The sequence below is a fragment of the Pleurodeles waltl genome, chromosome 5 (assembly GCF_031143425.1).
Source record: "Pleurodeles waltl isolate 20211129_DDA chromosome 5, aPleWal1.hap1.20221129, whole genome shotgun sequence".
NCBI classification, from domain to species: domain Eukaryota; kingdom Metazoa; phylum Chordata; class Amphibia; order Caudata; family Salamandridae; genus Pleurodeles; species Pleurodeles waltl.
The window spans coordinates 951,782,649-951,809,412 of record NC_090444.1 but is presented as its reverse complement, the minus strand read 5'-3'; the positions used below and the strand labels follow the sequence as shown (position 1 = coordinate 951,809,412).

Below are 26,764 nucleotides of genomic sequence, written 5' to 3'. Positions count from 1 at the left end.
CTTTTACACTTAGTAAGGTTGGTCGTCATTCTCTGAAGTTCCCCACTGTGTTATACAGCAATAAGCGATCATCAGGGTAAAACTGTGCCTAGATTCCTGTGGGGCCTAGCCATGGTCAGTTAGTGACTGGGATTCATAATGGGGAAAAATCTCTAATGAAGATGTTAAATGTTGTGCCCATGGACACCCCTTGACTTGAGAGTGGCAGTACACATTCTTGCCTGCTGTGCCTTTTTATGTTGGTTTAATTGTTGCCCTTGCCTTAATATGCATCTACGATCGAATAAATGCTAGACTTTGCAGGGCACCAACGCTGAGTGTTTTACCTCGCAACCTGGCTCATGGCACACAATCTTATTTATTAGAAAAGTCTATGTACACATAATGAAGAGATGCTGCTTGATGAACACGGGCTTGACTAGCCATCAGAGCTAGCACCATTGGTTTCTGTGTTACAGAATAACTTTCCCTAAAAACTCACCATGCAAAGATTTTCCCTGAAGGATGTGGCATTTACAGTAAATTATAATTGCCTCAGTCTCACTGTGGACGCTTTCTACAGATTGCCATGGTTCTGGCTCTTTTTCAGCAACTGCAGATGCAGCCAGACTCTAATGTACCTTTGAAGTGCACCTTTAGGATGAATGCTGACCAATGAATGCTACTTTTAGGTGATTGCTTATCCACTCCTCAGGACCTTTGTAAAGCGCACTATCACCCGTGTGGGTATCCTTACAGCTGGGCAGCTGTGTGTGCCTAGCCCTGCCTGTGGTAGGGTTGGTTAATTGAAAAGCCAGATCTTAAGCTTCTTGTGGAAGGTAAGAGCAGAGAACCAATGTAAGAGAGTACTCGTCCTCATGATGTGGTTCAGTGTATGCATGGGATGTGTGCGATGAGAAGTCTTGCAAAGGAGAAGGTATGGGTTGTTGGTAGAAGCAGATGCAACTATTCAGGTAGGTGGGGCCTGAGTTGTGTAGTGCCTTAAATATGTGTGTGAGGAGTTAGAATTGTGTGCATTTGTGTATCAGGAGCCAGTGGAGCTCCCTGAGGTGTGGTCTAATGTAAGTTCTGTGTGGGAGGATGAGTCTGACTGCCAAGATCTTGGATGGTTTGTAGTCTTCTAAAGTGTTGCTTGGGAACCTGGTGTCGAGGGTGTGCCCAGAGATTAACTTGCTGAAGCCTAGGGTGTGAGTGACCGTTTTTCTAGTGTTGCTTGGGAGCCTTTTGAAGATTTTCATCATCATCGTCAGGGTGTGGAAGCAGGATGCAGTGATGGTATTGACTTGTGCGGTCATGTCCAGGTTGCTGCTGATGATTATTCTGAGATTCCTGGCATGGGTTGTGGCTGTGGTTGTGGGTCTTAATTCTGCTGGCCACCAGATGGAGTCCCATAATGAGGTGTTGCTGCTGAAGACCATTACTTCTGCCTTGTCAGTGTTGAACTTGAGATAATTGGCTTTTTTCAGTTAGCAGCTTCAGTCATACATGCAGTGAACTTGTTTCTTGTGTTAGGTATCTTGTCCCAGAGAGAGAGTTTGAGTCAGCACATGAGAGGATGTTGATGTTGTGTGCACAGATGACATTAGCCACAGGGAACATGCATGCCTTGAAGAGGGTGGAGCAGAGTAACGTACCTTAAAGCACTCCACAGATGAGTTTGTGGGCTTCTGAGGGGTAAGTGGCCTGGCTGACAGCTTGTGTTTAATCCCTAAAGGAGGAGCAGATCCAGCAGCAAATGGTTCCTTGGATGCCAATCTCGTGCAGGTATCTGATGAGGATGGGGTTTGACACTGTATCAGATAATGCAGAGAAGCCTAGGAAAATGAGGACTACCGTGTTTCCTCTGTCAAGGATCATGCAGATGTTGTCTGTGGTGACAATGAGTTCTGTTTCTGCACTGTGTTTGGGTCTGACTCTGGACTGCATGGCAGAGAGTAACTGGTGGTTGCTGAGGTGGTTAGTGAGGCATCGGATGATTTGTTTTTCTAAGACCTTTGCTGGGTATAGTAGTAGAGAAATGAGTCTGTAGCTGGAAAGTGTGTCTGGGTCAGTGGATGGCCTCTTGAGCAAGGGCATGACAGTGGCATGTCTCCAGGTGTCAAAAAGTTGATAGGGACATTAAGGAGGGGTGTTAGTGCTTCGCCGATTGCTAAAACTCTTTTGGTGAAGGCGTGGTGGGGGCAATGGTTAAATGGAGAACCTCGGAGGATGGTCTGCGTAGCATTTTAGGGCTGTTTTAAAGATTGTTTTTTTTATCTGCTTGGTATGTCTTAGGGCTGAATTGAAGGTGTCTTGACCTGTTCTCCATTTGCGCTCCAGTTGCTTGTAGTGGCTTTTCGTCAACCTGAGTTCCTCTATGTACAAGCTGGCCTGCATTCGAGACCTTGCTTTTGGGTTGTTCTTGAGGGGAGTCATAGTGTCGGCAAGTGCAGTGATACAGTTGTTGAGCTGCTTCATGGCTTTCAGTAAGTTGTGTGCTCGGGCTAGTGCTTTGAGATGATTGAAGTCCACTCCTCCTGTCATTTGCTTTTACTAGCTGTGGCAGGCGATTCTAGTGGTTGTAAGTCTGTGGTGGTCTGGGATGGGTATGTTGAAACTGACGAGGGCATGGTCTGTCTAGCTTCTAATTGCTGGCTTGTCAACTGTGATGTTGCTGATTGAGGAGAAAATTGGATCCAAAAGGTATCTGGCTGTGTGGGTAGGTTTTGTAATGGGTTTTGTGAGGCTATGTTTTTGAGATTATCTGGAAGGGCAGTACAGTTTGGGTTGGTTTGGTCTTCTAGGTGAAAGTTAATGTCTCGGAGTAGGATGAAGGTGCTGGCGTTGATGATAAACACACCGAGGTCCATGATGCAGCTCGTGAAATTAGTGCAGAATCATGATGGTCTGTATATTAGGGTTCCACTCAGGAAGAAGTTGGCTGTGCTACACATCTTGAACATGAGTTGCGCCATGTAGCTGGACGGTGTGTCTGTTTAGGTGGTGCAGCTGATGGTATCTTACTGTGATGGCAACTCTACCTGTGGTCTTGTACTGATGATCTTGCGTGAGGATCATGTAGCCATTGGGGATGGCTGCTGTGATGTATGGTGCTGATGTTGAGTTTAGCCATGTTTGTGTTAGAAAGAGCAGTCCGGAGTGTCGTTGTGCAGTAGGTCCCATATCTCTGTGGTGTGTTTAGCGAGTTGGTGTTGAGGAGCTTACTTGCAAGTGTGGTGTGTTGTTTGGATGGTGTTTGGTCTGTGTGAACATGAACAGTTTGCTTGTTTGTATGAGTTTGAGCAAATGGGGTGCTGGGTGCTCTTTGTGTAGGAGAGGTCGGTGTAGGGTGTGAGAGAGTGCATGAGAACTTGCAGGAGGCGCATGTGAAGGCTCCTTCCGTGTTGTGTGGTGTGGCAGCAGTATGGAGAGTGATGGACAATGTTACGAGCACACAGGAGTGCAGGAGGATTGCAGGGAGTGTGATGACTTCATCTCATTTTTAATACGCACAGTTCTTTGCTCACTGAGCTTTATAACTGGCTCTTTGTGTGGAAGTTGGGTTTGTGCTCACCTCCTCTATATTCATATACAAAGCTTAAATATGTGCATTCCATTGCTTGCTGCTAATTACGATGATCTTGCCTGCACCAGAGTTTCAACCATCCCCACTTGTGTAGATTGTATTTTGAATCAGCTTCTAACTCTTTTTGATCGTCATACAGTTTTCAAGTGGGTTCTTTGCTAACCAAAGCTCATTGTCTATCTTATGAGGCAACAGGGGACCACTCCCCATTGCTTTTTTTAACTGTAGCCTTTAAGAATCTTTATTTCGGAGTGACTTCAGCCTCAAACCACTTATTAACTGATACCTTAGTTGTTTGATGACAAATGTTTTAAGGACTTTTTCAGTCTGTTGCTACAATTATTAAAGGTGAGCCAGTGGCTTTCAGTGTTTTCTTCTGCATCTTGCTGTGGGAGCCTAATAAAATTGCTTCCCCTTTCAAGCTATTACAGATTATTATTTGCTTAAATCTTTGTAGGTTAATGGATTAGTCCTTGTTGGCAATATTGGGATTTACATCATGTTGCATCATGTAACCCTCTGGAAAGTATATATTGACTTTTTTGCAGAAAATGATCACTTTCCTCTCCGTGGTTAATTTTCTAGTAGGAGCAATGTTGAAATGGCCCCAGTTGATAAATGAGTGAAACGTACCCTTCTATAACTCGACGGGAGCCAGACATAAATATGGCATTCAGATTGCATTTGCTCTACTTCGCAAACTACTAGATTATAAATAATTTGTGTTTCTTGGCATTTTCCTTGATGGGGAGAGGGTGAATCTGACAAATGTCATTCAAAATGGTTCAGTCCTCCAAGGCCTTTGAAAAAGGTCCTTTCACAGGGCTGGCAAAGTTTTACTTTCACAAATAGTATTTGCAACTCTAGTAAGTACAGTAGTCATGTAGTGAAGAATTTACACAATTACAGATTTAAGTAGTGGCACGGTTTTGAGTCTTCCAATGACATCCTACATTCCCAAGCGGATTCAAGTGTTTGAATAAGCATGTCTTCCTTAAAAGTAGTTTTCAAATTCTAAACCGATGTATATTTGCTCCTATGAATGGCCGGTGTAAGTGTGATTTCGGAGTGGGAACTGGAATCCCTATAATTAATGAAGACGTCAGTTTCTGGCATAGAGGAAATCTTTTTTCTTTGGATAAACAAACCTAAATTAGAATGAAATATCTAAGTGGAGATAACTGTTCTATGTCCTTATTCAAAATGTTCCTCCTGCTGGAGGTTCTGTATGCATACATTTTATAAAATGGTTGGTCTCAAACAGCTACTTATAACCAGGCACTCAAAGTAATCTCTGTTTATCATTTTGGGAGTGGAAATAGCATAATGATTGGAAGATTCACTCTGAGTAGGTACAGATTTACAGTATATTTCGTAATTTGCTACAAGAGGAAAATACAAATGTTTGTAATTCTTGTTTATCTGACTGTTAAGGCTGGTCTGGTACAAAGTTTTCGAAGTAGGGCGAGTAACTTTATCTATGGTGATTAAATTCCTAATACATTAGGAAACCAAGTGGTGACATACCCTACACAATGGTGTGTAGGAGACCCTGAAGTTTTCTGCTATTTCATGGTTGTGCTGCTGAGATTCTTGGTTGGTCTTCTGCATGACTTGAAAATTATTTGTATTCTCTCGTCCTTAGATGTAGAGTTAAGAGTAGTACATCTATACTTAACTATGTGTTTACATTGAAAACGCCCTACACTGGTAGTATACTATCCACAGCTAATGGCCACTTTGAGATAGTTCCACACTGGGCAGGAACCCTAGACCCAATAGGGTCTACAGCTCATCCATTGGCAGACCCACCAAGACAACCCAGGATGAGGTTAGCCTTGCAAGAAGCGCTACCTCCTTCTCATATCCTTTTACCTCGATCAGGTCTAACCCTGGCTCATGCTGACCCCTATAGATTGGGGTGTGGACTATAAAAGACAATAAAATATGCAAACGTTGGTGGTCTATCTGAAGCCTATGGCAATTGCAGAACTGTAACAAAAGCTTTCCATCACAGCAGCAATAGAAAATGGTAGGTGACCCACCAACCTAATTCACAGAGAAGAGCAAATGAAGTTAGTACCAAATAGGTTTCTCTCTAATCCTGCAACGATCGCCTGCTGCTTTAATCTCCTTCTGTCGCACAGCAGTCAGTTTGGCAGTAACTCTCCCAGGAGCTGCTCCTTATTCCCACAGACAGTATCCAACGTATCTTTTCAGTCAAGTATCCGCTTTAGATGTTGTATGTGCATTTGTACATATTTTTTAGTTGCTCTATAGCAGCAGCCTTTTACATGTGAATTGCATTTTATTCATGCAGAGCAGCGTGCATGCAGCACTCTTTGCGTCATGCAGGTAGCCTTCTTTTTACAGAATGCCCGCAGTTAAGGAGTTAGCCTGTCCTTTACTTTCTTGATTGTACCACCATCCGCAATTTGTTTTCTCCATGATAGCAAAATTTGTGTTTTGTGATTCCATAAGAAATTTAGTAAAATATTTTCCATTCACTCCCATTCAGTGGCTGAAGGAGACTTGGAGAGTGCACAAAAGGAGGGTTTGATTATTAGGTCTATCCTGGCACTACAGCTATTGGCTACCTATTGTTACCAGTTCTTTAAAGTGATACATAGAGTGAACTTTGGAACCACGTAGAGAAGTAATCTCTCACATCTCATCATAGTTGTTAGGATGTGTATCTTTCTGCCTCGTCACCAATTAAGTTTTTGCAGTCTACAGAAAACAACACTTTTTTTCTTTTTTTTTCAGCGCAGCCAGCATTTAAGCCACACATATTTGCTTTACTAATGCTTGTTTATTTTTGTTGGTAGTATGTACCTGGAATCCTAGGATCTCTATGCCTTTGTAAGTATTTGCAGGCTCACTAATTCAGTTTGGAGATTTGGCATATTTTCTTGTATCAGTTGCTCTACTCTAATCATAAGAATATAAGGCACTTGCAATAAGGCTGACTAAATATCCATCACTTTTGTGAAGGAATACCCATCTGCCAGACATTGGCTGACATCCCATTTGTTTGTGTAAGATGTGCGCTCTGATCTGATCCATGGCCATGGTTATTGTTCTGGTACTGTTGAGCTTAGGTCATAGGCTTTGTCATGCTCCAATGAGTACCAAAGAGCTTCCTTGTTCCATTCGATGAATTCAAAACCAGACGCATGCAATTGCCCTTATAACATTTATTTTAGAGGGGAGGGTAACATCGGTGTATATACTACCATTGCACAAGAAAATCTTGCAGGCGAGCCAGAATGATAAAATGAGAAGCAGATTGTCACACTCACTGGACATGAGAGACTTTCCACCCTATTGTGGAGAATTCCTGACCCTGGTTTTCCACTGAATTTCAGCTCATGAGCTTGTGCTGTTCCCTAGTCATATGCAGGTTACAACAATTGAATAGAGTATGTTATCTATTTTTGGTGACACAAGAAGGGTTTTCTCCTCAAATCTGTTCTGTGTTGCCTCTCAGCTGCCAGTGTGGCATACACCCCTAAGATTATAACTACACCACCGGTACCCAGCTGTGTTTTTCACAGATGTTAAGATTAATAATCGTACGTTTATCCTAAGTATCATGTTGCTGACAACGATTGTTGTGTGACTCGAGCAGACATCATAGTGATGGGTAGAGTTTGATAATACAGCTCAACTATAGGAAGCTGTGCAGCTAACACTACCAGTGTACTGATAAGCAGTCTCCAGGTTGTCAAGCATTGGTTTAGGAAATTCAGTTTTCAAGTCGCTATCAATCAAAGCATATCACAGAGGCCTGCGATTTCACTGTCTACTATGAACAAGAGGTTTCGCTTTATTCTAAATCACATTGAAGTGTATTATTGTGAATATTCTTCCGAAACTTGTTGGTCCATGTCAACATCACAAAGAAGGAAGCAGATTCCAAAGAGTAACTCACAAAAATGTAAAGTGAAATCCCCCAAAAAACACCTCTTTACTACATACGCTTCTGCTGCAAGAATGAAAATATCAGTACATTTGTAAAAATCTAAAAGTAATAGACATCTTTATGACCGGAGCTTCAGTTAACAGTTTTACTCTTATCTCCTGGTTTCTTTCCACTCTCATTGTATGTGTAGTCTGCAGGGGTGTGGAATTTATTAAAATATCTACTTGTCCAGTGGACAGGTTGATTCTCAAATCTACTTGTCCTGTAAAAAGATCTACTTGTCCCTTTGGTGCCATGTAGTGTGGTGACAAATTATGGCAGCAATCTCATTATGTAAGTGCTCTGTAATAATAACCTCTCTGATTATGCCAGGGCTACTACCATAGTAGGGCTTGAATACTTGCAGTTTCAATCCCTACTGTAGCAATTTCCTTATTTTGCCACCTTTCTGCAGATCTGCATACTGGGGCTGGAGGAAGCAGTAAGCAATAGTTCTAAGGCTGGAATGCCTTTGAGTCTGCAAACCTACTAACCTGCATGTTTTAAAGATTTTTACCAGCTTCTCTCTAATATTTTCCCATAATAAGAAAGATTGGACATTTACTCCTGACAATGGCAGAATTAGAACTTCTTCCAGGGTTGGGAAGAAAGTGGCTGGAGGGAAAATGAACTTGCAAATGCTCAGTAGATTTTTACATGAGCAAATCTACACATTGTATTTACCCATGCTAAAATACAGTTCACAAATATTTTATAGGGTAAGACATATACCATGGGTGCACTTTTGTGACTTTCTTTAAGAATTTGGGGCCACATGTAGGTAGGTTCAGATTTGTAGGATGGTGTCCCTGACACCATCTGTGATTCGCAAGGGCTTCGCAAATGCCCACCTCATGAATAATCATGAGGTGGGTCGCAATTTGCGACCCCCTCGCGAATGGCGGCCCTCACAGGGGTGGTGGCCTGCTGGAGACTTCAGACCACCATGTCTGTGACTGCTTTTCAATAAAGCAGTTTTTATTTTGTAATGCAGCCCGTTTCCTTAAAGGAAAACGAGATGCATAACAAAAATGAAACATTTTCGTTTCATTTTTTCAGAGCAGGCAGTGGTCCACAGGACCACTGCCTGCTCTGAAAAAATGTTTACAGTGACATTCACAATGGGTAAGGGGTCCCATGGGGATCCCTTCCCTTTTGCGAAAGTGTTAGCACCCATTTGAAATGGGTGCAAACTGCGATTGGTTTGCGCCCGCGTTCGCGGTCACAAAACAATCCTACATTGCACTGCGAGTCGCAATTAGGAAGGGAACACCCCTTACTAATTGCGAGTCGCAAACCTGTTTTGCGATTCGGTAACCAGGTTACCGAATCGCAAAACTGGGTTTGTGCATCGCAGTGTGCTTCTTGCATGTCGCAAACAGCGAAAGTTGCTGTTTGCGACATGCAAAAAGCTACCTACATGTGGGTCTTGGTCCCTAATTAGGTCTGGTGTTAACAAAGACATTTTGTTTTTATTAAACTTCTATTTCTCTCTCTTTCGGCCGGCTTTACTGTGAGTGATCGCATTCTGCTCTTCCACAAGGAGTATATTGCCACACAAAGTAGTTTTGTTCAGTGTCAGGAACTACAGTGGCAATCAGTGATGTAACTAAACTGGAGGGTGCCCCTTTGTAAAGAACATGGAGGAGCCCTCTCTCCAGACTCACTCAGGGCAGGTGCTGTGCTGAAGGGGCCCCCTGGAGGGCGGCTGCGGGGCCTTTGTTATGCCGCTGGTGTGCTTTTAGAGAGTTCAAAAAACTTTTTGGGGGGGGTTTGCCCGTGTTTGTTACAATGTTGAGGGCCTGGTAGCTCCCACAACAATAAAGTGTTACAAAAGCCATGTCAAAACAAGACACGCATTGATGAAACTAAAAGACTTATAAAAATATGTCAGATCAGTTGGCTTTGTCAGTGTTTGTTTATTTTCATGCTTCCCATAATCGTGTTGAAAATGGTTACACTGATTTTCCATTAGAAATATTTTTGGGAAATACTAGCATGCATCAACACATTTTACTAAATGACACTTCATTTGCATATAATCAGAGAGCATTCTGGGAGCATTATACTTAGCCTTATAGCCTAAACTTTTCAATCATGTGTATACACGTTTTTTTTTATTTGGTACTGGAACCAACGTCGGTAGTGAAGTGTGACCTTAAAACATTTATTTACAGCACTCACCCTAATAATGAAGGCTTTCAAATAATGAACCATAAATACAAGTTCGAACAGCATTATCTTTACCTCAACTGCAGAGAGTTCCACTCTCTGTAATCAGGCAGCCAAAGGGTTTGTGCTGCAGGGGGTTGGGCCTACTTGTCCCAAGGGCAAAGTAAACATAAAAACTTGTTGCCCTTGACCCCAAACAAGATGTCCCGGGCGATAGGAATTCCACATCCCTGAGTCTGGTACCTAGTATTGGGACCGGATGCTGCTTCAGAGACTCGAAAAAGGGTGATTAAATGCCAAGTGTGGGAGCTGAAATGTGAATTGGTATTTGTGGTACAGAGGAGGCTGGCTACAGGTAAAACTATTATATTTACAGTAATATGACTGGCCCACAGTAATTGGAAGATCTCTTGGGTATGTCAAACACTTATACAGCGTTCCTCCACTCATTACCACAACCAGTCTGGTTCTAAAGGCCTTCTGAATCTCATGAATCCAAGGAATTAAGCCCTGGGTCGCGGTTTATATTTTTTGCATGGCAGAAATTCACCTTCTCTGCAAGTTCCGGAGGTTTCATTCATCTTCCTCAGAGTCTCAGGTACCCAAGATTGCAGGCTAATAGCATTAATCAAACAATATTGAGTTGTGCTAATCTGTGAGCCTGGCTAATAGACCCTCAAGGATTTCCTTTTATTGATTTGTTTACATTCCAAGCCTGACCTGCACAGTTCAGACGAGAACCTTAAAACTCCTTGTTCATCTGAAGCACAGCTGCGTTTTATTACTAGAAATACTAAGCCCAACCACATTAAAATAACATCAGTAGCATGCACACTTGATAGAAATCCTACATTACCCCCCCCAGCACCCTTATGTGGTGCGATACATTGTCAAAACTACGCCCACCATGGCAATTAATATAATGCATTAATACAGAGTTATAGGATGCACCCCAGATCACAACAATATCAGGAATATGTACACACAGATAATGACAACAGTTTAGTAGCACCGTTGGCCAAGGCCGCACGGGTAGAACTATTGTCAAACATAATATCTAGTTGGCAAGAAATCAACATGTAAAACAGCACCGCCGGTTGATGTAATCACTAGCAGGTGATCTTTATGCAAGCACCCCCTCACTCACACATTCACTCAGCACCTGCGGTGCTATGATATCAGGGAGGTCAATATGGAGCACAATTTTTTACACACACACAACCACCCCACCCCCTCCCCCTCCTTGCAGGTCTGATTAGGAGGCAGTTGACAGACAAAAGGGGGTTGGCGCCCACTCAGGAAGTTCACCCACAGAATGCAGAGCAGAATCAGCTGAGGGCAGTAGTTCATTCAATTAAATGATTCCATAATGTGCTTTTCGGCACCAACCCTGTTCTGTGAACCACCTTTGGGGGGAGGGGGTGGTGGTGGTGGGTTTGGTTGCGCACTCTCTTGACCCTCTTCCCATCTCTCTCTGAAGCATTCCTTCAGCCTGGTTAGTTACTCTCACCACCCAGGCCCCGTCTGGGCAATACTACCTGGCACACAATTTCATCTGGCCCTGTGAGGAGAGGGCAGATAGTTAGGCCTCAAAAGGAACGATGAGTGCATAGGGGAATGCAGCAAGGGAGCCTCTCAGAAGGTAGTCACCCCGTCAGGTTCACTTTGATTAGAGTTGCACCCCAGCAATCTGGGCACAACGTCTGGTGTGCTATGATCCGGGTCTCACCAGACAATTCCGGCTTCACACACAACAGTGAGATGCCAATTCCATGCTTCCGTGGAAATGAGGCACAACTCCCGGTTCGCATTGATACGGGTTGTACCAGACCGTCCTGATCACTTGCGATAAAGAGTTACCAATCCAGTGCCTCACGGTAAGTGAGACACAGTGCCTGGTGCACATTGATCTGAGTCGCACCAGACAGTACCATTGACACACAATCGTAGAGATGTGAATCCAGTACTCCCTGGAAACGAGACACAACGCCCGGTGCATGTTGATACAGGTCGTACCCGACAGGTCCAGTCACACACACACACAGCACAAGTTCAGTAGTGCTGCACAAGTATAATGAGGTACAACTTCGGTTATGCCCCCACCTCAAAGTGTCACAGCCTGTAATTCGGACACTGAACACAATGAGCACGTAGGCGGTATGACGCACAAGAGATATGCAGCACAATCAATGAAGCGGGCCACAATACCCAGGAATCCATTCACCACCAACAAGACGCTTATGTGTGCTGAGACCTCACCATGCAGAGGCCACATTCCTTAGATGCGGGCAATACTTTTGGGGCTCCGCTCCAGGCTGTCAGGTCTCCAGGCACAATTCTTAGTTTCACGCTCACCCCTCACTGTCAGTTGGAATCCAGCAGACGATATGGGCACTTATGAGGGCACCGCTCTCCAGGTGACACCAGAAGAAGATGTGGGTCCCTCGCTGGAGGTTTTTGATGTCAATGAGATCTCCACAAAAGAATGGGGGGAAAGCTGACAATCCCCTGGAGACCACACCTCAGGGTACCAAACAGCAGCAGGCAGTCTGCCCAGGCCAGTCACGATTCAGGAAGGGAGCGCGGTCCCTTCCAAGGGTAGTAATACTCCTTGTGCACAACATGTTCCCCTCACATTGTGCATCACACGGTCCAGCGTTTCCAGTCCCAAGTCCCTGCAAGTGTATCTTTACCCTGCTGCAGTATGGCACCAGTAGTTATGCCTTAGTTTACCTTTGAAGTTGGGGGGTGGTTAAAAGGTCCTCTCTTTGAACTACAGATGTCTCCCCTAAATTTCATTCCTGTCTGCCAAGGGGCCATGGAATGCAGATCCTAATCTTTAGTGAGGCCATAATCTGGCTCCCTGAAGGCAAGTATAAAACCTCTCCCTCCGATCGATCCAGCCAGGCCCTCAAGTGGCAGTGGTCTGTTATTTGAGCTGCATGCCCATTGTTTATAGCTGTCTCTGGGAAATGCACTGATGTGCTCCCCTAACCTCTGATATTGACCTGAGCCAGGCAGAAAGGTACACAACAAACTTTAGAGCAGAGAAATGCCCACTTTCCAGAAGTGGCATTCCCCAGTTATTAGTGACCAAACCACCCATACCATAGGAAGGTGTTCATCACTGTGAGTCCAGTGTTGGAAAACGTCATGAGTCTGCTCCACTGCAATCCACTATGGCAGTTGGGAGCAATTTCAGTTGTTCCCTCATGTTAGACTATTGGGAAAGTAGCCCCCTGAGGTAGTGCAAATACACATGGATATTCTTCACTACATTTAGAAGTACCCTTGGTGCAAGTGCACACACATTGACTAGGAATGGCAGGCTGGATTCATGCTATAACACTATTGTGCAAGCATGCACACTCTGGCTTGCAATGGAAGGTTCAGCTCATGTTTGAAAACATCACTGCAAGCACGCACAGACTGGCCTGCAATGACTCATCACACAATGGTTAGCACCACTTCCTAACATTTGTCGGAAACGTAAGCACACTTTCAAACTATACTGACAATGGGAAATTGCCCAGGGCCCTAGGACCACTAGAAGAGAATCAGCAAACCTATGGAAACAGCAGATCTCCTTGGTAGGCAAAACCCACTTGGGTGTTCTTCACTACCGGGACATGGCACACCCATGTATACCCGCCTTCCCTTCTGATTACCACCTGCTATGCCCTTCAGCTGGTGCTTGAGGGGTAGTGTATTGCCCTCTCAGAGTTGGTCAATGAGTGCCACCCTAAGCATGAGTGTGACTGCACCTCCACAGGCCTGCCATGGCAGGCCTGCTACGTGTTTGACAGGCCCTTCTGGTGAGTGGCATAGTCAGTGCAGCGTCCCACTAGTAGCCAAGGTTGTACGTGCCCCAGGTATGTGGTGTACCTTTTTACACGGCACTCCTAGGTACATCACCTCAAACAATCATGTAAGCGCCCCTTCCAGGCATGTGTAGGAAGGGTATGCAAACTTTCCACTGCAGTACAGTAGTAAAGTGCCCAGAGTCCTAAGGCCACACATGGAGAGCAAAAACTCTGGGAGGAAAAATCAAAACTTTTCATGGTAATCCCCTAAAAAGGGCCATGCCTAACACATACCCACTAGGAGTTCCTGCTTTGACCTGTACCCAAAAGGAAAGAGTGCATACACTTAGACCTAGACTTAGTATTGTTGCCTCTGAAAGAAGAGGCTTGCCTCTGTTCCCCTACTCAGAAGCAAACTGTGGATGAATAGTCTTCTATGGGCTTATAGGCTGCTCAGTGCCAATACGACTTGTGCATGGTATTGGCTCCAGTGGTGCAAAATGTCTATACATTTCTCACACCTTTGACTTTATGGTGGGAAGATTCATTAGCATTCTAGAAGGGTATGACTACGAATGCTACTTCGGAAAAAGTGTTTTAGTTAAGTCACTTATTCCTATTAAGTCGGTACAATTTTACTTTTTCCCCCTAATCATTTGAATCTCGTGTCCTGTGAGATCTGAAATAGTTGCTGACTGCAGAAACGGATTCACAAGTGTCTCAGCGTGTGATTTGACAGGTGTTTTTAAAATTTGTCAGGTGTCTCGAATTATTAATGCAAAATATTTATTTTTGTTTTTTTTCCTGCAGGTCACGAACCTGGAATTTTACAGCTGGTAAATTATTATAGAGGGGCTGACAAGCTTTGTCGCAAGGCATCCTTGGTGAAGTAAGTGATCCTAAACATTTGTGTAGAAGTATGCTGTAACACATTAGTCACGTCTTGTTGAATAAAACTGCCCAGTGTAACTTGTTGAAAGGCAAGCACAGCATTACCTTCGGCAGAAAATGTCTTAAGGATAGAAAACAGGTCTTGTTGGTTAACATTTTCCTTGAGTCAGTTTTCTTCTCCTTAGTAACATCACCAAATCTTTAGCCAGGGTTGTGTTCAGGATCTCTGTCAGTGGTTCTTAACTTGTGGTCCAGGAACTCATAGCAGTCCTCATCACCTTCTCAGGGGGTCCATAGCTGGTTAAAAATTAAATAATATTAACATTAATAAAGTGTATATAAATTGAGAAGGAAAAATATTTAAAGTAGAAAATTGTGAAAAGTTACATAAATGTTAAGGAATTTGAAAGTGGAGGCTAAAATTTAAGTTGATGTTCTCAGATTGACTCATGGGAGCAGTGCAAATGCATTAAACAGAATATAGCACGGACGATGGGGAGTTATCAGTTGAGTTAAAAATAAGCCTCAACTTCCCAGTAACATGATTTTTTATATATCTGTGAATTAAATAAAGTATTTAATAATTTGTGTATTTCATCAATGTTTTTGTATTTGTGTGTATTGGTTTGAGGTTCATTTAATTGAATTGTTGAAGGCCGGCATCCCGGCTTCCAGTAACGACTCAAAAGGGGGCCCCAAATTCCAATAATGATTTAGTGAGGGGCTCTGGATTTCAGTAATGATTAATTGGGGGTCCACAGGAGTAAAAAGGTTAAGAACCACTGACCTACGCATAGAGCAGAAAAAATGAACTAAGTGACACACTGCTGGGCGTGATGGGACATTCCAGTCTTTTAAGGTTCTTAAAGGAGCAGGGAATTATTTTATTATGTTAATATCTCACAGTGGGGCACCCTTTCTTTTGTAAAAATAAGTACACTGTTTCAGTTGTTTTCAGTCAAATTAAATGTTTAATATTTTATTTTGGCTCCAAGTCAGGAAACGTTTACTTCTTGGGCATGTTTTCAGTTTATTGGATTGGACTGTAAAACATGAAAAGTTTGAAAAAACATTTTATGTTATCTCACACGTGCGATTGCAGTATGCATTTTGTTTTGCATTCAGAGAGAATACCCATGGCAAAGCATTAGGATAACAAGTAATTAACTTTTTCTTAGCATGGAACACATTGTTACACAACTCTCTGATATGGATCCACAAATGGGAAATTCTGTTTGGAGCCCAAATAAAGCAGAATTGTGATACAGGCTTCTCAGGAACATGCCTGAGTGACAATAGTTCTTGTTTGGACTTTTGTTTACCTTGAGTGAAGGGTAATAATCATATTCCTGTATTGCAGACCTGATCTTGGGTGGGACTGTGGCTGACTTCATAGCACACAACAGGATATCACTTTAGTAGAGGGCTTATATTATTGAAAGTGCATGACTAAGTTGTTTTGCGTCCAAAATGGCAAGGTCTGCAACAGGACAATTAATCTCCAGCCTTAGGTAGCCTTAGGTAGTGGAGTGTCCCAGTAGAAATGCTCAATTCTCATCAGAGATTTGTTTGTGGTAATGTCAGGCCTGGTGAGTATCTGATGAAGTCTGCTACAAGTTGTGTTCCTATTTAGAGCACTGCAAGATGTATGTGAGTTCTAGCTAAATATTCCCTGTTTCTTCTATTCCCCAGGTTATTGCTTTCTCCTTATTATATAACTTGAAGTTCTTCATACCTTGGTTTAGGTATCATTTGCCCTTAGTGTTTTCATAGCCATATTTAGTAACGTATAAACAAATGCTATGGCATACTAATAAATAATTACAGATGTGTTTTGGAGAATGCTTCGTACAGATGTTTTAACAGTGTGTCACTTTTACCAGCATCTGCCAAACTGTACAAATACACACATTTGATTGTATTTTATTTTATTTTGCCATGATGGATTTTTTGCTTCCGTTGTTGCCTTGTGGTTACTTATTTTAGACAAAGGTGTTTTGCTAGAAATCATTTAACATATTTTACCAAGTTTTATTGTGTTTTTATCAAATTGCCTTGAAAGTTGTGAATAGGAGACAGAGTCAAAAGGGCTAGCTGGAGTATGCATCTATTCAGGGCCATTGTGAGTTCAATTTCTTGTTCCCCTGTTTATTCCTGCAAAGCAAGGGCATCATGTATGGCTCAGCCCTGGGGGACACTAAACCAATGAAAGGTTTGGTGGTCATCCTCTTACTACTCCTTGTTGAATGCAGCAGAACTTGCCATACCCAATATCCTTCAGAACTTGGGCACATGCAAACCAGTCAAAGAAGGGTTGTTCCTTCAGAGTTATTTAAAAAAATATTAAAGAGTTTGAGGGAACATATTTTATCTCATTTATCTGCAAGGGTTCAAATTATACATAACAGCAATGTCAGTGTTGATTCACAGTTCATACGTATATTTGTATGAAGTACACTTGCATATGAAGGGAATCGTCCATTGCAACACAGCTGTTACCCCGAATAGCCTTTACCATGCATACCATTACGACAAATTATTTTGTAAACGTACTTATGGTAAGGGTTATGCATGGTAATGGAGGTAAAGGCTATTGCCGTCCTTAGAGGAAATAGAGAGATCCTTCCATTTCCTCTGAAAGACCTGCGCCGCACTTCAGAGGAGCTGGCTCTTCATCTTTGAGAGGGAGATTGGGCCAGGGGGTGGGGGGGGGGGGGGGGGGAGTACTGTTTAAGGCTTGAGTGGTGGGGAGGGTGATTAGGTTTTAGGGAGGGGGGGTAGGGACGCTTTTAGGAAGGGGGGGGACGGTTTTAGGGGGTGTCACACGAGTCTGGTTTCAGAGCTTAGGGCAGGGGTCAGATAGTTTTTAGAGGGGCTGAGGTGGAGTCGTGCTAGGGACCCTAGGGAGGGCAGGGGTCCGGGAGAACCTTTACCACGCTTATGCCTTTAAGGTACATGCTTTTACAAGATAATTCATTGTAAATGCATGCGTGGTAAAGGTTATGTGTGGTAATGGCATTCTCGTAACACACGCGTGGTAACGGAATGCGTTGTTCCGTCATACAACCGCATACGAACTGTGAATCAACACAGACATTGCTACTATCCATAATTTGAACCCTTGGTGGTCAGTTGAAATAAATGATCTTTCCTCCAGCTTCATAGTCATATTTTAAATGGCCTGAGTGACCCACCCCTCTTTGACTGTTCCCCACTTGTGAAATGGCAACAGTATATGCAGACTCAGTAATTTGTACCCCTCCTCTGAACTCCCTTAAAGTTGACTGAGATTGTGCTTGTGGTAACCTGTCATGGTGGTGGTAACCCACAGGTCATAATGATCATGAAGATGACATTTATTCACAGCGATGAGAGGGATTCCTGAGGAAGGCTTGAGGGTGTAGTAGTAAATCCCGGAGCCTAATTGCAGTAGCACAAAGGCACTGTGGCAAGGAATCCTTGTGAGCAACGGTGGGCCGTAAGGCAGTGTTAACATGTAAAAACCAGACATATTTACTTTGCCGGTGCTTTTATTTTAATTTTTTTTTTTTTTTTTTTACAAGATGGCGAGTTTTAATTTGAATGTGTGTTTGCAAAGCGCAGATTGCGATTTATAATTTAGACATGTGGGGTACCAGCATTCAAAAGCTTTAAATTAACAAAAAATCTTAAAAGCAGTTTCCAGGCCTCCAATAGTCAAGGAAATATCAAATTGTTGGTATTGTGTAAAGGTATGTGGACTAAAGGTAGTGGAACAGTGGCCTTTCTTAATTTGATTGGTAAAATATTTTTGAGGTTAAACATGTTTGCAGGTGAAGCAGCTTTCCCCATAACGTCTGCAAAGCTTTTCGCAAAGAAGCAAATACGGACAAATAGTAATAACCTTTTCATTCAGCGTGATCTTTGACCAAGTTGATCGTTGCACATGAAATTCAAGAGAGCGAGGCGTATGAAAGAGAAGCCTCGGAACCTTTCTATGCTGCAGAAATACACTGACATCTGACGAAGATATTGTTTCAAACTCAATTACAAGTTGGTCCTGCACAGTTAGCTATAAAAATGGAAAACAAGTACTGGACTGAAACCCCTACTTTCTGGGATAGGCTAAATTAACGTTGTGGTCAGATGAGATGTGGCAAAGACAGAGCTCCAGAAGTTGTCAAGATAAAAAGAAAATTGGGGCAAAGGGAAAAGATTGATTTTTCACTGAACATACAAGGATACAGTTGCAGGCCTTATAAGATAAATGTGAAGGTCAGATAGGAAATGGGCAAAATAGATGGGGCCTTTATCTACTGTAATAATTGGTTATTTCACTTTGATTCGGTAGTTAGGTGGATGCCGGTAAATACCAATTCAATCATACTGTGAGGAAGAACTAAACACTTAGTATAATTCAGAAGGGAAGGCCCTATGCTGGGGGCACTTTACATCGGTCCTCTGCTTTTTAAACTTTAACAAGATTCACAATAAGCTAGAGACCGAATATGAAGGTAGATCAGAAAGCTGTACCAAGACCCTTGGTAAAGCCATTTACAACTGTGACTCACATGTCGGCTGTACTTGAAACATCGAATATAGTTGTAATATCAATAGGTGATTGAATTTTGTGTTTGGGAATGCATCTTGTAATCAAATTCTCTGTAACAGTGGTTCTGAAACCTTTGGCTTGTGTAGACTCCCACTTTATCATTACAGGACCCCGGGGACTCCCACTGAATCATTATTGTAATTCCGGGGCCCCCCCACAACACACTGATTCGTTACTGGAAGCTGGGGACCCCGGCCTAAACAGGGTCGATGATTTGAACTGCAAAACAATACACACAAAAAACACAGAAACAAGCATTCATCATATACACAAATGATACAACGTTAATTAATTTGCAAACAAATATTAATTTTTTTAATTTTAAGAAGAAGGGTGGAGCTTTTCTAAACTCAATTAAAGCCACACATCATCCATACTATATTCTGTTTGATGCACCTGCACTGCTTCCACGAATCAATCAGAGGATATTCATTTCATTTTTAGCCTCCAATTTCAAATTACTCAATATTTACAGTACGTTTTAACATTTTGAGTTGTACATTAAGCCACTTGATTTACATGCACTTTAATAATCTGTTAATATTGATTTTCTAAGCGGTTGCAGACCCCCTGAAGAGACTTTGCGGACCCCCAGGAACCCCCAGACTACAGATTGAGAACCACTGTTCCATACCTAAAACTGTCAATAGTGTCACTTATGTTTCCTGCAATGGACGTATAGTGTTGATCTGGCCATAATGTACAAACTTCACAGGGCATCCAGTCTTGGTGTTTGGTAATGTGAAGAATCTTAATTATGCTCCTTTTAATAATGGTATGTGTGCTGCCTTCTTGGTATCTTTCTGTCTCTTTAAGCTTTATTAAGGTAAAGAGTAGGGTAAAGCAGCACCTTGGTTCTCAGAACATCAATTCACACTGATAACCACATCTAGGAACACACCAATGGGAGTACAGCTATGAGAGTAATGCTGAAGTACTCTGCTTATTGACCTGATCCTTGGATAGATGGGAACAAAAGATGGCACTTGGTGCCTAGTACTTTCCCGACCTCACAACATAAGAATAATCCAAAGGAAATTTCTAGTATGGCAAATTTTGTGACCCCTGCTATGGACTCTAATCCCCCTCTTTCGACTTTTCCCTCCTTTACCCTTATTTTAAATGAAATCCAACAGGTCAGGCTTGCATGTAGATCAGTAGTCTCCATATATTTTTAGTGATCTTGCTTCAGTGCTTGTTGGCCGGTTCTGGCAGAGTTCTTAATACTTCACTTTGGACAGGAATGGTGCCAAAGTGCTGCACATTCTGACCAAATTAGCTTATATTCCGAAACACCATCTGGCTTCAGATGTTAACACTGTTGGTCCCTTGATTTTTTTTTAAGGACTTTTGTGGGATTTGACAATGTTGCCCATGCCCTGTTTCTTTCCAAGCCTTGTGAGACTTAGACGGACAATGTCTCTTAGGCCTTGGTTCCTTATTAGATGACCAAATACATAAGGTGTCGCTGACCCCTTTTTTTTCCATCATTTGTGTTTTTGTGTACTTGTGGAGTGCCTGTGGGCAGACATTTTTTTGTTATTTGTGTTGCTCCACTAGCTGCTTTCATTAGGGCCCATGTTTTCCAGCTTTACACTTATGTTAATGGCACCTTGATCTTTCTCCTGCTGTTGTACAGAAGTGTATGTTAAAGGTCAGGAACTAGGTGGTGGCAGCTACTGACATTGAGCTCTGAGAAACCAGAAATCCTGATTGTAGGTAGCAGGACTGCACACCATACCTGTGTCCTGGTGAAATTAACCCTTGTCATATTCCTAAAATGACAGTGAAAGACCTGGAAATTAAGAGTGACAATGGTCTTCAGCTAGACACTCATAATAATATTGTGATATCTACATTTTTGACAAAGCTGTGGAAGATTATGCAGTACTTGTTGCTTAAAGATTAAAGCATGGCAATTTCTGCAAAACATTGCAGTAACTGTTTATTTGGTGCATGCGGAGACCAATGTAAAGACATTATTTAATACTCTTTTTTTCCTGGACAAGCTGTGAGAAGTCCAAAACAACACAGTCCGACTTCTTCACAGAATTTCAGAATTTACTCAAGCAAAGACTCTGTTGCTGGCTCTCAGCTGGCTGCTGATTAAATCCAGCATCTCGTTTAAGGCACTTGGAGAATTTAGACTGCTGAAGCAAATTTGCTAATTAGAAAATTATTAATGATTGTTTATGTGTTAACCAATGAAAAGCTCATAGAGAATTTAATCGTAGAGAAAATAATGTGCATGTTTGAAAATGTGCCTATGGGGCATGTCAGCCACTTATACGAGATTGTACTAAAATAACTGAAATTGTGTGAATTAATGAAAATATATAAGAAAAATGTAGTAATATGTCATATAGAAATGTATGACCTATGTTTTATATTGATTTGTAGAGTTAACTTAGCCGTGACTAAGGCCTATAATTTTTCCAGGCCTCACAAGATGGGCTGAATCACTAACCCGCTGTAGAGAAGCAAAAGCATGACTTGACTCTGAACTTCCCGATGTTAAAGTTGCTTGGCTAGAATTTTCTGCAATGTACCAGCGGACAGGAGATGATGAAGATAATTTGATACAATTATGTGTAGAGTAGGCTAAATGTACTTTCCCAGGATTTGAACAATGGAAGCACTGACTGAAGAGGAACATGCAACATTTCTGACAGCTGAAGAGCCGGATGATGAGGACATCGTATAGTGGACCAATCCGCGTCTTGTGAAAGGACTGATAGTAAAATTTATAGATGTGGTAAATTAACGTTATAGGTTAAAGTCATATCTGATGACTGACTGACCAGTTGGGAATTAGGGGGATGGACCGGGAGACCCTGATAAAAAGTAATGACAAGGGGCTAAAACTTGAGATGCGAGGGGAGAATTGGTGACATCAGAAGATGCTGTTCGAGATTCTGTTGTTGGGCTCATACTCTTGAGAGCCTGATTCTATGCTGATCTATTGATGACCTGAAGACAAAGACTGACTTTGTGGCTGATCCATTCTGTGGATAGGTTGCTATGACTGACTGACTTGTGCCTTTTCTTCTAGGTACCAACTGCGCTGTTTTGTAGATTCTCACTTAGAAAAATGTTTTCCAAATTCATGTTTTTCCTAAATTGTAGTGCATGAAGCCCCACATGTTAATGCTAATCTTGGTTAGGTAAGCTTCCTAGGGATGACATTGACAGTGACAAATGACTGACAAACTGTTTGCTGAACTCTTCTATAGATGCTGCGAAATCTTTTATTGGTTTAGGTAGGAGTATTCAAGCATATGTTCTTCAAGTTTTGATTAGATTATATTATTGATGTTTCCTTAATAAGCTGATATTGAGCTGATTGAATAAAGTTTGACGTAATTCGATGATTTAGTATTGTAACAAATAGGGACATAAAATTGCTTGTGGTTATTCATGAATAGATGTTTTTAGATGTTTTTAATTAAATATTAATGGTTGGTTATGCTGATTATTGATGCAAGTGGTCACTACATGATTAGGATATTCCATGTGATCCAAAAGGTTAATCGACCTATACGCGTCCCCTTGTAAGTTTACTTACTAAGGACCAGGCACGCCAGCAAGACCTTGGAGCAGGTGGTCTGCCAGCCCAGAGTTTCAGCTGATGTTCTTGCATCTGCTCCAATGGTGAAAGTTCACCCTTCATATTAAGAGAACCAAGTCTGCCTGCCAGGGATCCCTCAGTCTCCAACAGCCACCGCTGGGGTGGTTGTTCTAAAGGCAGAACACTTTACTGGGTGTGAACCATGTTATGTTAGCCCTTTGATTCTTGTTTTTTGAGAAACAAACTCTCAAAGCAGCTGTTTTTGGAAAAACAAGCAAGGAGTTTTTGGTCTCTATGTCAATGTCATTGATTGATTTCCCTGGCTGAAACCATCTTGCACAGCAGCCTATTCAGGAGAGTCTAGTAAAGGACACTAAGGGATGCCAGCCTTTAGTGGAACTAACTGGGGATCAATTTTGGCAGAGAAGTAGCACCTCTGATTTGCAACAGCACTAATACTTCACCAAACCTTAATAACCCAATTATTACTTGTTCATAAACCTGTTTTCAGGTGGGCGTCACTTCATCTACCTGAGACAACCATCTGAAGGGCCCCATGTTTCATAAGAGCAGTATTGTAGGTGTCTTTTTGTAATGACTCCAGTGTTGAGAAAATCCCTTCCTCTGCAAAGGAGACAATTTTCCAATTGTGATGATTTCTGTAAATGTCTAAAATATGGATTTTTCCAACTTCTATATTATCAAGTAGAAGTATTGGTTAAATACTTCCTCCCTCTGAAAGATCCTCCAGAGTATCTCTGCACTTGAATATAACTTTATAAACATGTGTGGCATGAGAGAATGTTTATATCATTCTCTGTTAAAGCTGTGATGTAATGGAATTAGAATGAGCCATTTGGCAGGAAGCAGCTGTTGGATGAGGTGTCTATATTAAAAGGTTCTTCTTACCTTACTGCGTGTCTGTCATCTGTCGTGGGAAACACCACATTTTCTGGCGACAAGGGTGGGATGGGTGTCATCTGTGAGACAATGACACCTCAACAAGGCTGAGAGCATTTCCTGTGGTCGAGAGAATCCATAGCATGTGTGTGAGGTACTTTGTTTTCTTCTACATAGGTGGATCCTGTAGGAGGCCTTAGGCATCAAGCAGAGTGACAGGTGACCTCTAGAGACCTTGTTTTTGGACTAAGAATTGAGTTTTAGGGGCCCGTGAGTATCAGCATGAGCCCGCAGTGACAGCGCGATCTTGAAGTGACAGATAAGCAGCGCATGCCTCTAGCATATGCTGTTGCTCTAGGAGTACCAGGTTTCAGCCAGTGAGAGCCTGCAGTATTATTGAACATATTGTGGCTCCAGCGAGTTAGTTTTCGGAGTGTGCTCAGAGTTAGCGCGTGGGCCAACGCAACTCCGTGATTTTGTGGAGGCGCAGTGGCCTGCCCTATTTTCTTTGTCCAAAACACCCAGTCCAATTAATAGCGATATCCGGAAAAAGAATTCTGGGTGCACTAGCCATGTTTAAAGGCGCGTTAGTTGAAATCAACTGCTGTGGCCAAGGAGAGGTGAGGGTGTGCGCAAGCACGCCTACTGGAAGCACTGCAAGTTTTCTTAAGAGACTCGGCTGGATTTACATGCCAACCGAAAGCACTGCAAGTCATTTTTAAGAGCCTTGTTTGGATTTTCCCCCAAGCACACATGCATTTTGTGGGTTGGTAGCAAGCACTGTCATTTGGGATACAAAATACAGTGATTAAATTGGTGAAAAAATAATCACACAAAGAGGAACTATAGTGACAATAGACAGTGCTCACATTCTCCAGTGTAGCTTTGAAGTTTGAGTTCACAATGCAAAATGTCACAGCACCACCATTTCTTACTCCCTCTTGGGGAACATGTACTCAAGTGGAATAAGTGGGGAAAAAAATCAGTAATTATGCACATGTACTCAGCACAAATCTCAGTGCAGAGAGGAAAAATGCACTATTATTGCATTGTTTGGGTGCAAAGGGCCAGGAGGTTCTGGAGAATCTACCGGATCTGGACCCACATGATATGCATGATCTTAATGAATATGAGATAACCATTGCTACATTGGATCAATATTTGCCACACATTAGCACAATACTGGAGAGGTATCATTTTGGCCTAAGGAGTCAAGGTCGAGTTGAGTCCGTTGAGGAGTTAGTTACAGCTTTGAGGAAGTTGACACTTACCCGGAAATTTGATGGGACTGCAGAGGAAAGAATTGAAGACCAATTTGTGTTGCAGTGAAGAAGTGACAAAATACAGGAAGAGTTGTGGATGAAAGATGAACCTCAAATAGAGGATGTACTATTGATGGCAAAAGTGCTGGTGGTGATGAAGTGTGTGAGAGAACTCAGCACTGGGAGGGCGGGAAGCCTGATGATTAAAAGACTGCTTCAGATGTGTGTGTGATAAAAACAAACAAAGTGACACCGTAGAAGTATTAGGTAGAATTTAGGGGCACATGTTACAGATGTGGGTTTGAAGGACGCAGGGCAAATGACAAAACATGTCGAACATTGTCTTAAACTTGTAACACGTGGTGGCAATTGAATTTTAGAAAAGGTTGAAGGCAAGAGGAAAAGGTTGGCTAAAACTAAAATATCAGTAGTGTGTCAAGAAGGGGAAACACCCGGAACAAAGTCGTGGAAAATGAAAGCGAAACAACAGTTTAGTTTTCCATGACTTCCTGGTTTTTGGGCCTTGACCACACATGTGTGAACCACGTACATGCATGGTTAAGGCACAGAAGAAGGGAGTCGATGCAGTGAAGGAGGAGGTAAGTTGGGCTGGGACTGTGGCTGATTTTTGGGGGTGTGGGGTGTGGTGGGGTGGGGGCACGGGTGATTAGGGTTTGTGGGATGGGGGATCAGGGATTAGGTTTTAGGGGTGGGTTGGGGTGCTTTCGGTTTTAGTGGCGGGAGTGGGGACTCGGGGTATTTTTTGTTTTTGGGGGTGAGGTGGGGGGCTTGGGGTGATTAGGGTTTAGGTTTTAGGGGTCAGTTGGGGGGTTGGGGTGCTTTCGGTTTTAGTGGCGGGAGTGGGGACTCGGGGTATTTTTAGTTTTTGGGGGTGGGGTGGGATCTCAGGGTGCTGAGGGTTTAGGGGCAGGGAGGGGGGGTCAGGGTTTAGGTTTAAGGAGTGGGTTGGGGTTGGGGTGCTTTAGGTTTTAGGGGGGGTTGGGGTTGTGGTAATTTTGGGGGTGGGGTATTGGGGTGGTTGAGGGGGTCGCAGTAATTTTAAGGGGTGGGAGGCTATGGGGGACGCATGCTCAAACCGTGCATGCTGATCACTAATGCCTTTACCAGGAATGCATTTACAACAAAAAATCATTGTAAAGGCATTCGTGGTAAAGGCATTAGTGATACCAACGAGTTTGTTGTTCCAAACTCGTTGTTGAGCCATGGGTGCTTGACATATAACAGTCAAGAAGTAGTATTACAAGTAGGCCATAAGGACAAGGGATAGCTAAGTGAAATGGTGACTATTGATGGCACTCACGTTTCCATGAAGTTTGATTCATGTTCACAGATTACCATCAACTCAAAAAATACTTTCCCGAAGGAAGGGATTTGATAGAAATGTACGTGAAACTGGGCAGTTACGGGGGCTCTGTGATCAGGTTGTTGGATTATTTTGATGCAGAAATAGAGGTCAAGAACAAACACACTCATGGTAAGGTGTATGTGTCTTGAGAAGGTGATGATTTGTTGGAGTGGGTTCAAGAGAATTAGGGGTGAGTTTGAATCCCAACAAAACTTCACAAGTCCAAATGGAAGAAATTTTATCAGGTGGTGAAAAGTTTCCAATGAAATTTGAATGTTTGTTTCAGGGCAGATTGGGTAAATTAAAGGGTTACAAACATAGAATCACACAAGAGGGTTCTTTTTAAGAGAGACGAGATTAGTGCCACCAAGGAGTCCAAAGAAGAAAGTGTTGTAGCTTGCCCATGAAGGTCACAGGAGTATAGTGAAAAAGAAAGGGAGGCCGAGAAGGGACTTCTGATGGCGTCATTGAATCATGATGTGGAATGCATGTTTCAAGATTGTTTGGAGTGTATGATGTGACAAAGGTCTCAAATATCCAATTGTGTTGATTTCTGTAACATGCCTCTTTTCCAACGTATAGATTAGCAAGTAGAAGTATCTGTTAAATGCTTACTAGCTCAGAAAGTCCCTCTGGGTGATATGTGCACTTGAATAAAACGTTATAAACATATGTTAATGCA

General features: G+C 42.5%; 1 protein-coding gene across 1 annotated transcript in view; it reads left to right on the top strand.

Annotated features, from left to right (window-relative positions):
* TTL (tubulin tyrosine ligase) overlaps positions 1-26,764 on the top strand; it is a 209,116-nt gene that overhangs the window by 56,186 nt on the left and 126,166 nt on the right. The window contains exon 2 of the mRNA XM_069235070.1: positions 14,315-14,393. Coding sequence (XP_069091171.1) covers positions 14,315-14,393 — 79 coding nt within the window. The remainder of the gene's footprint in view (positions 1-14,314; positions 14,394-26,764) is intronic.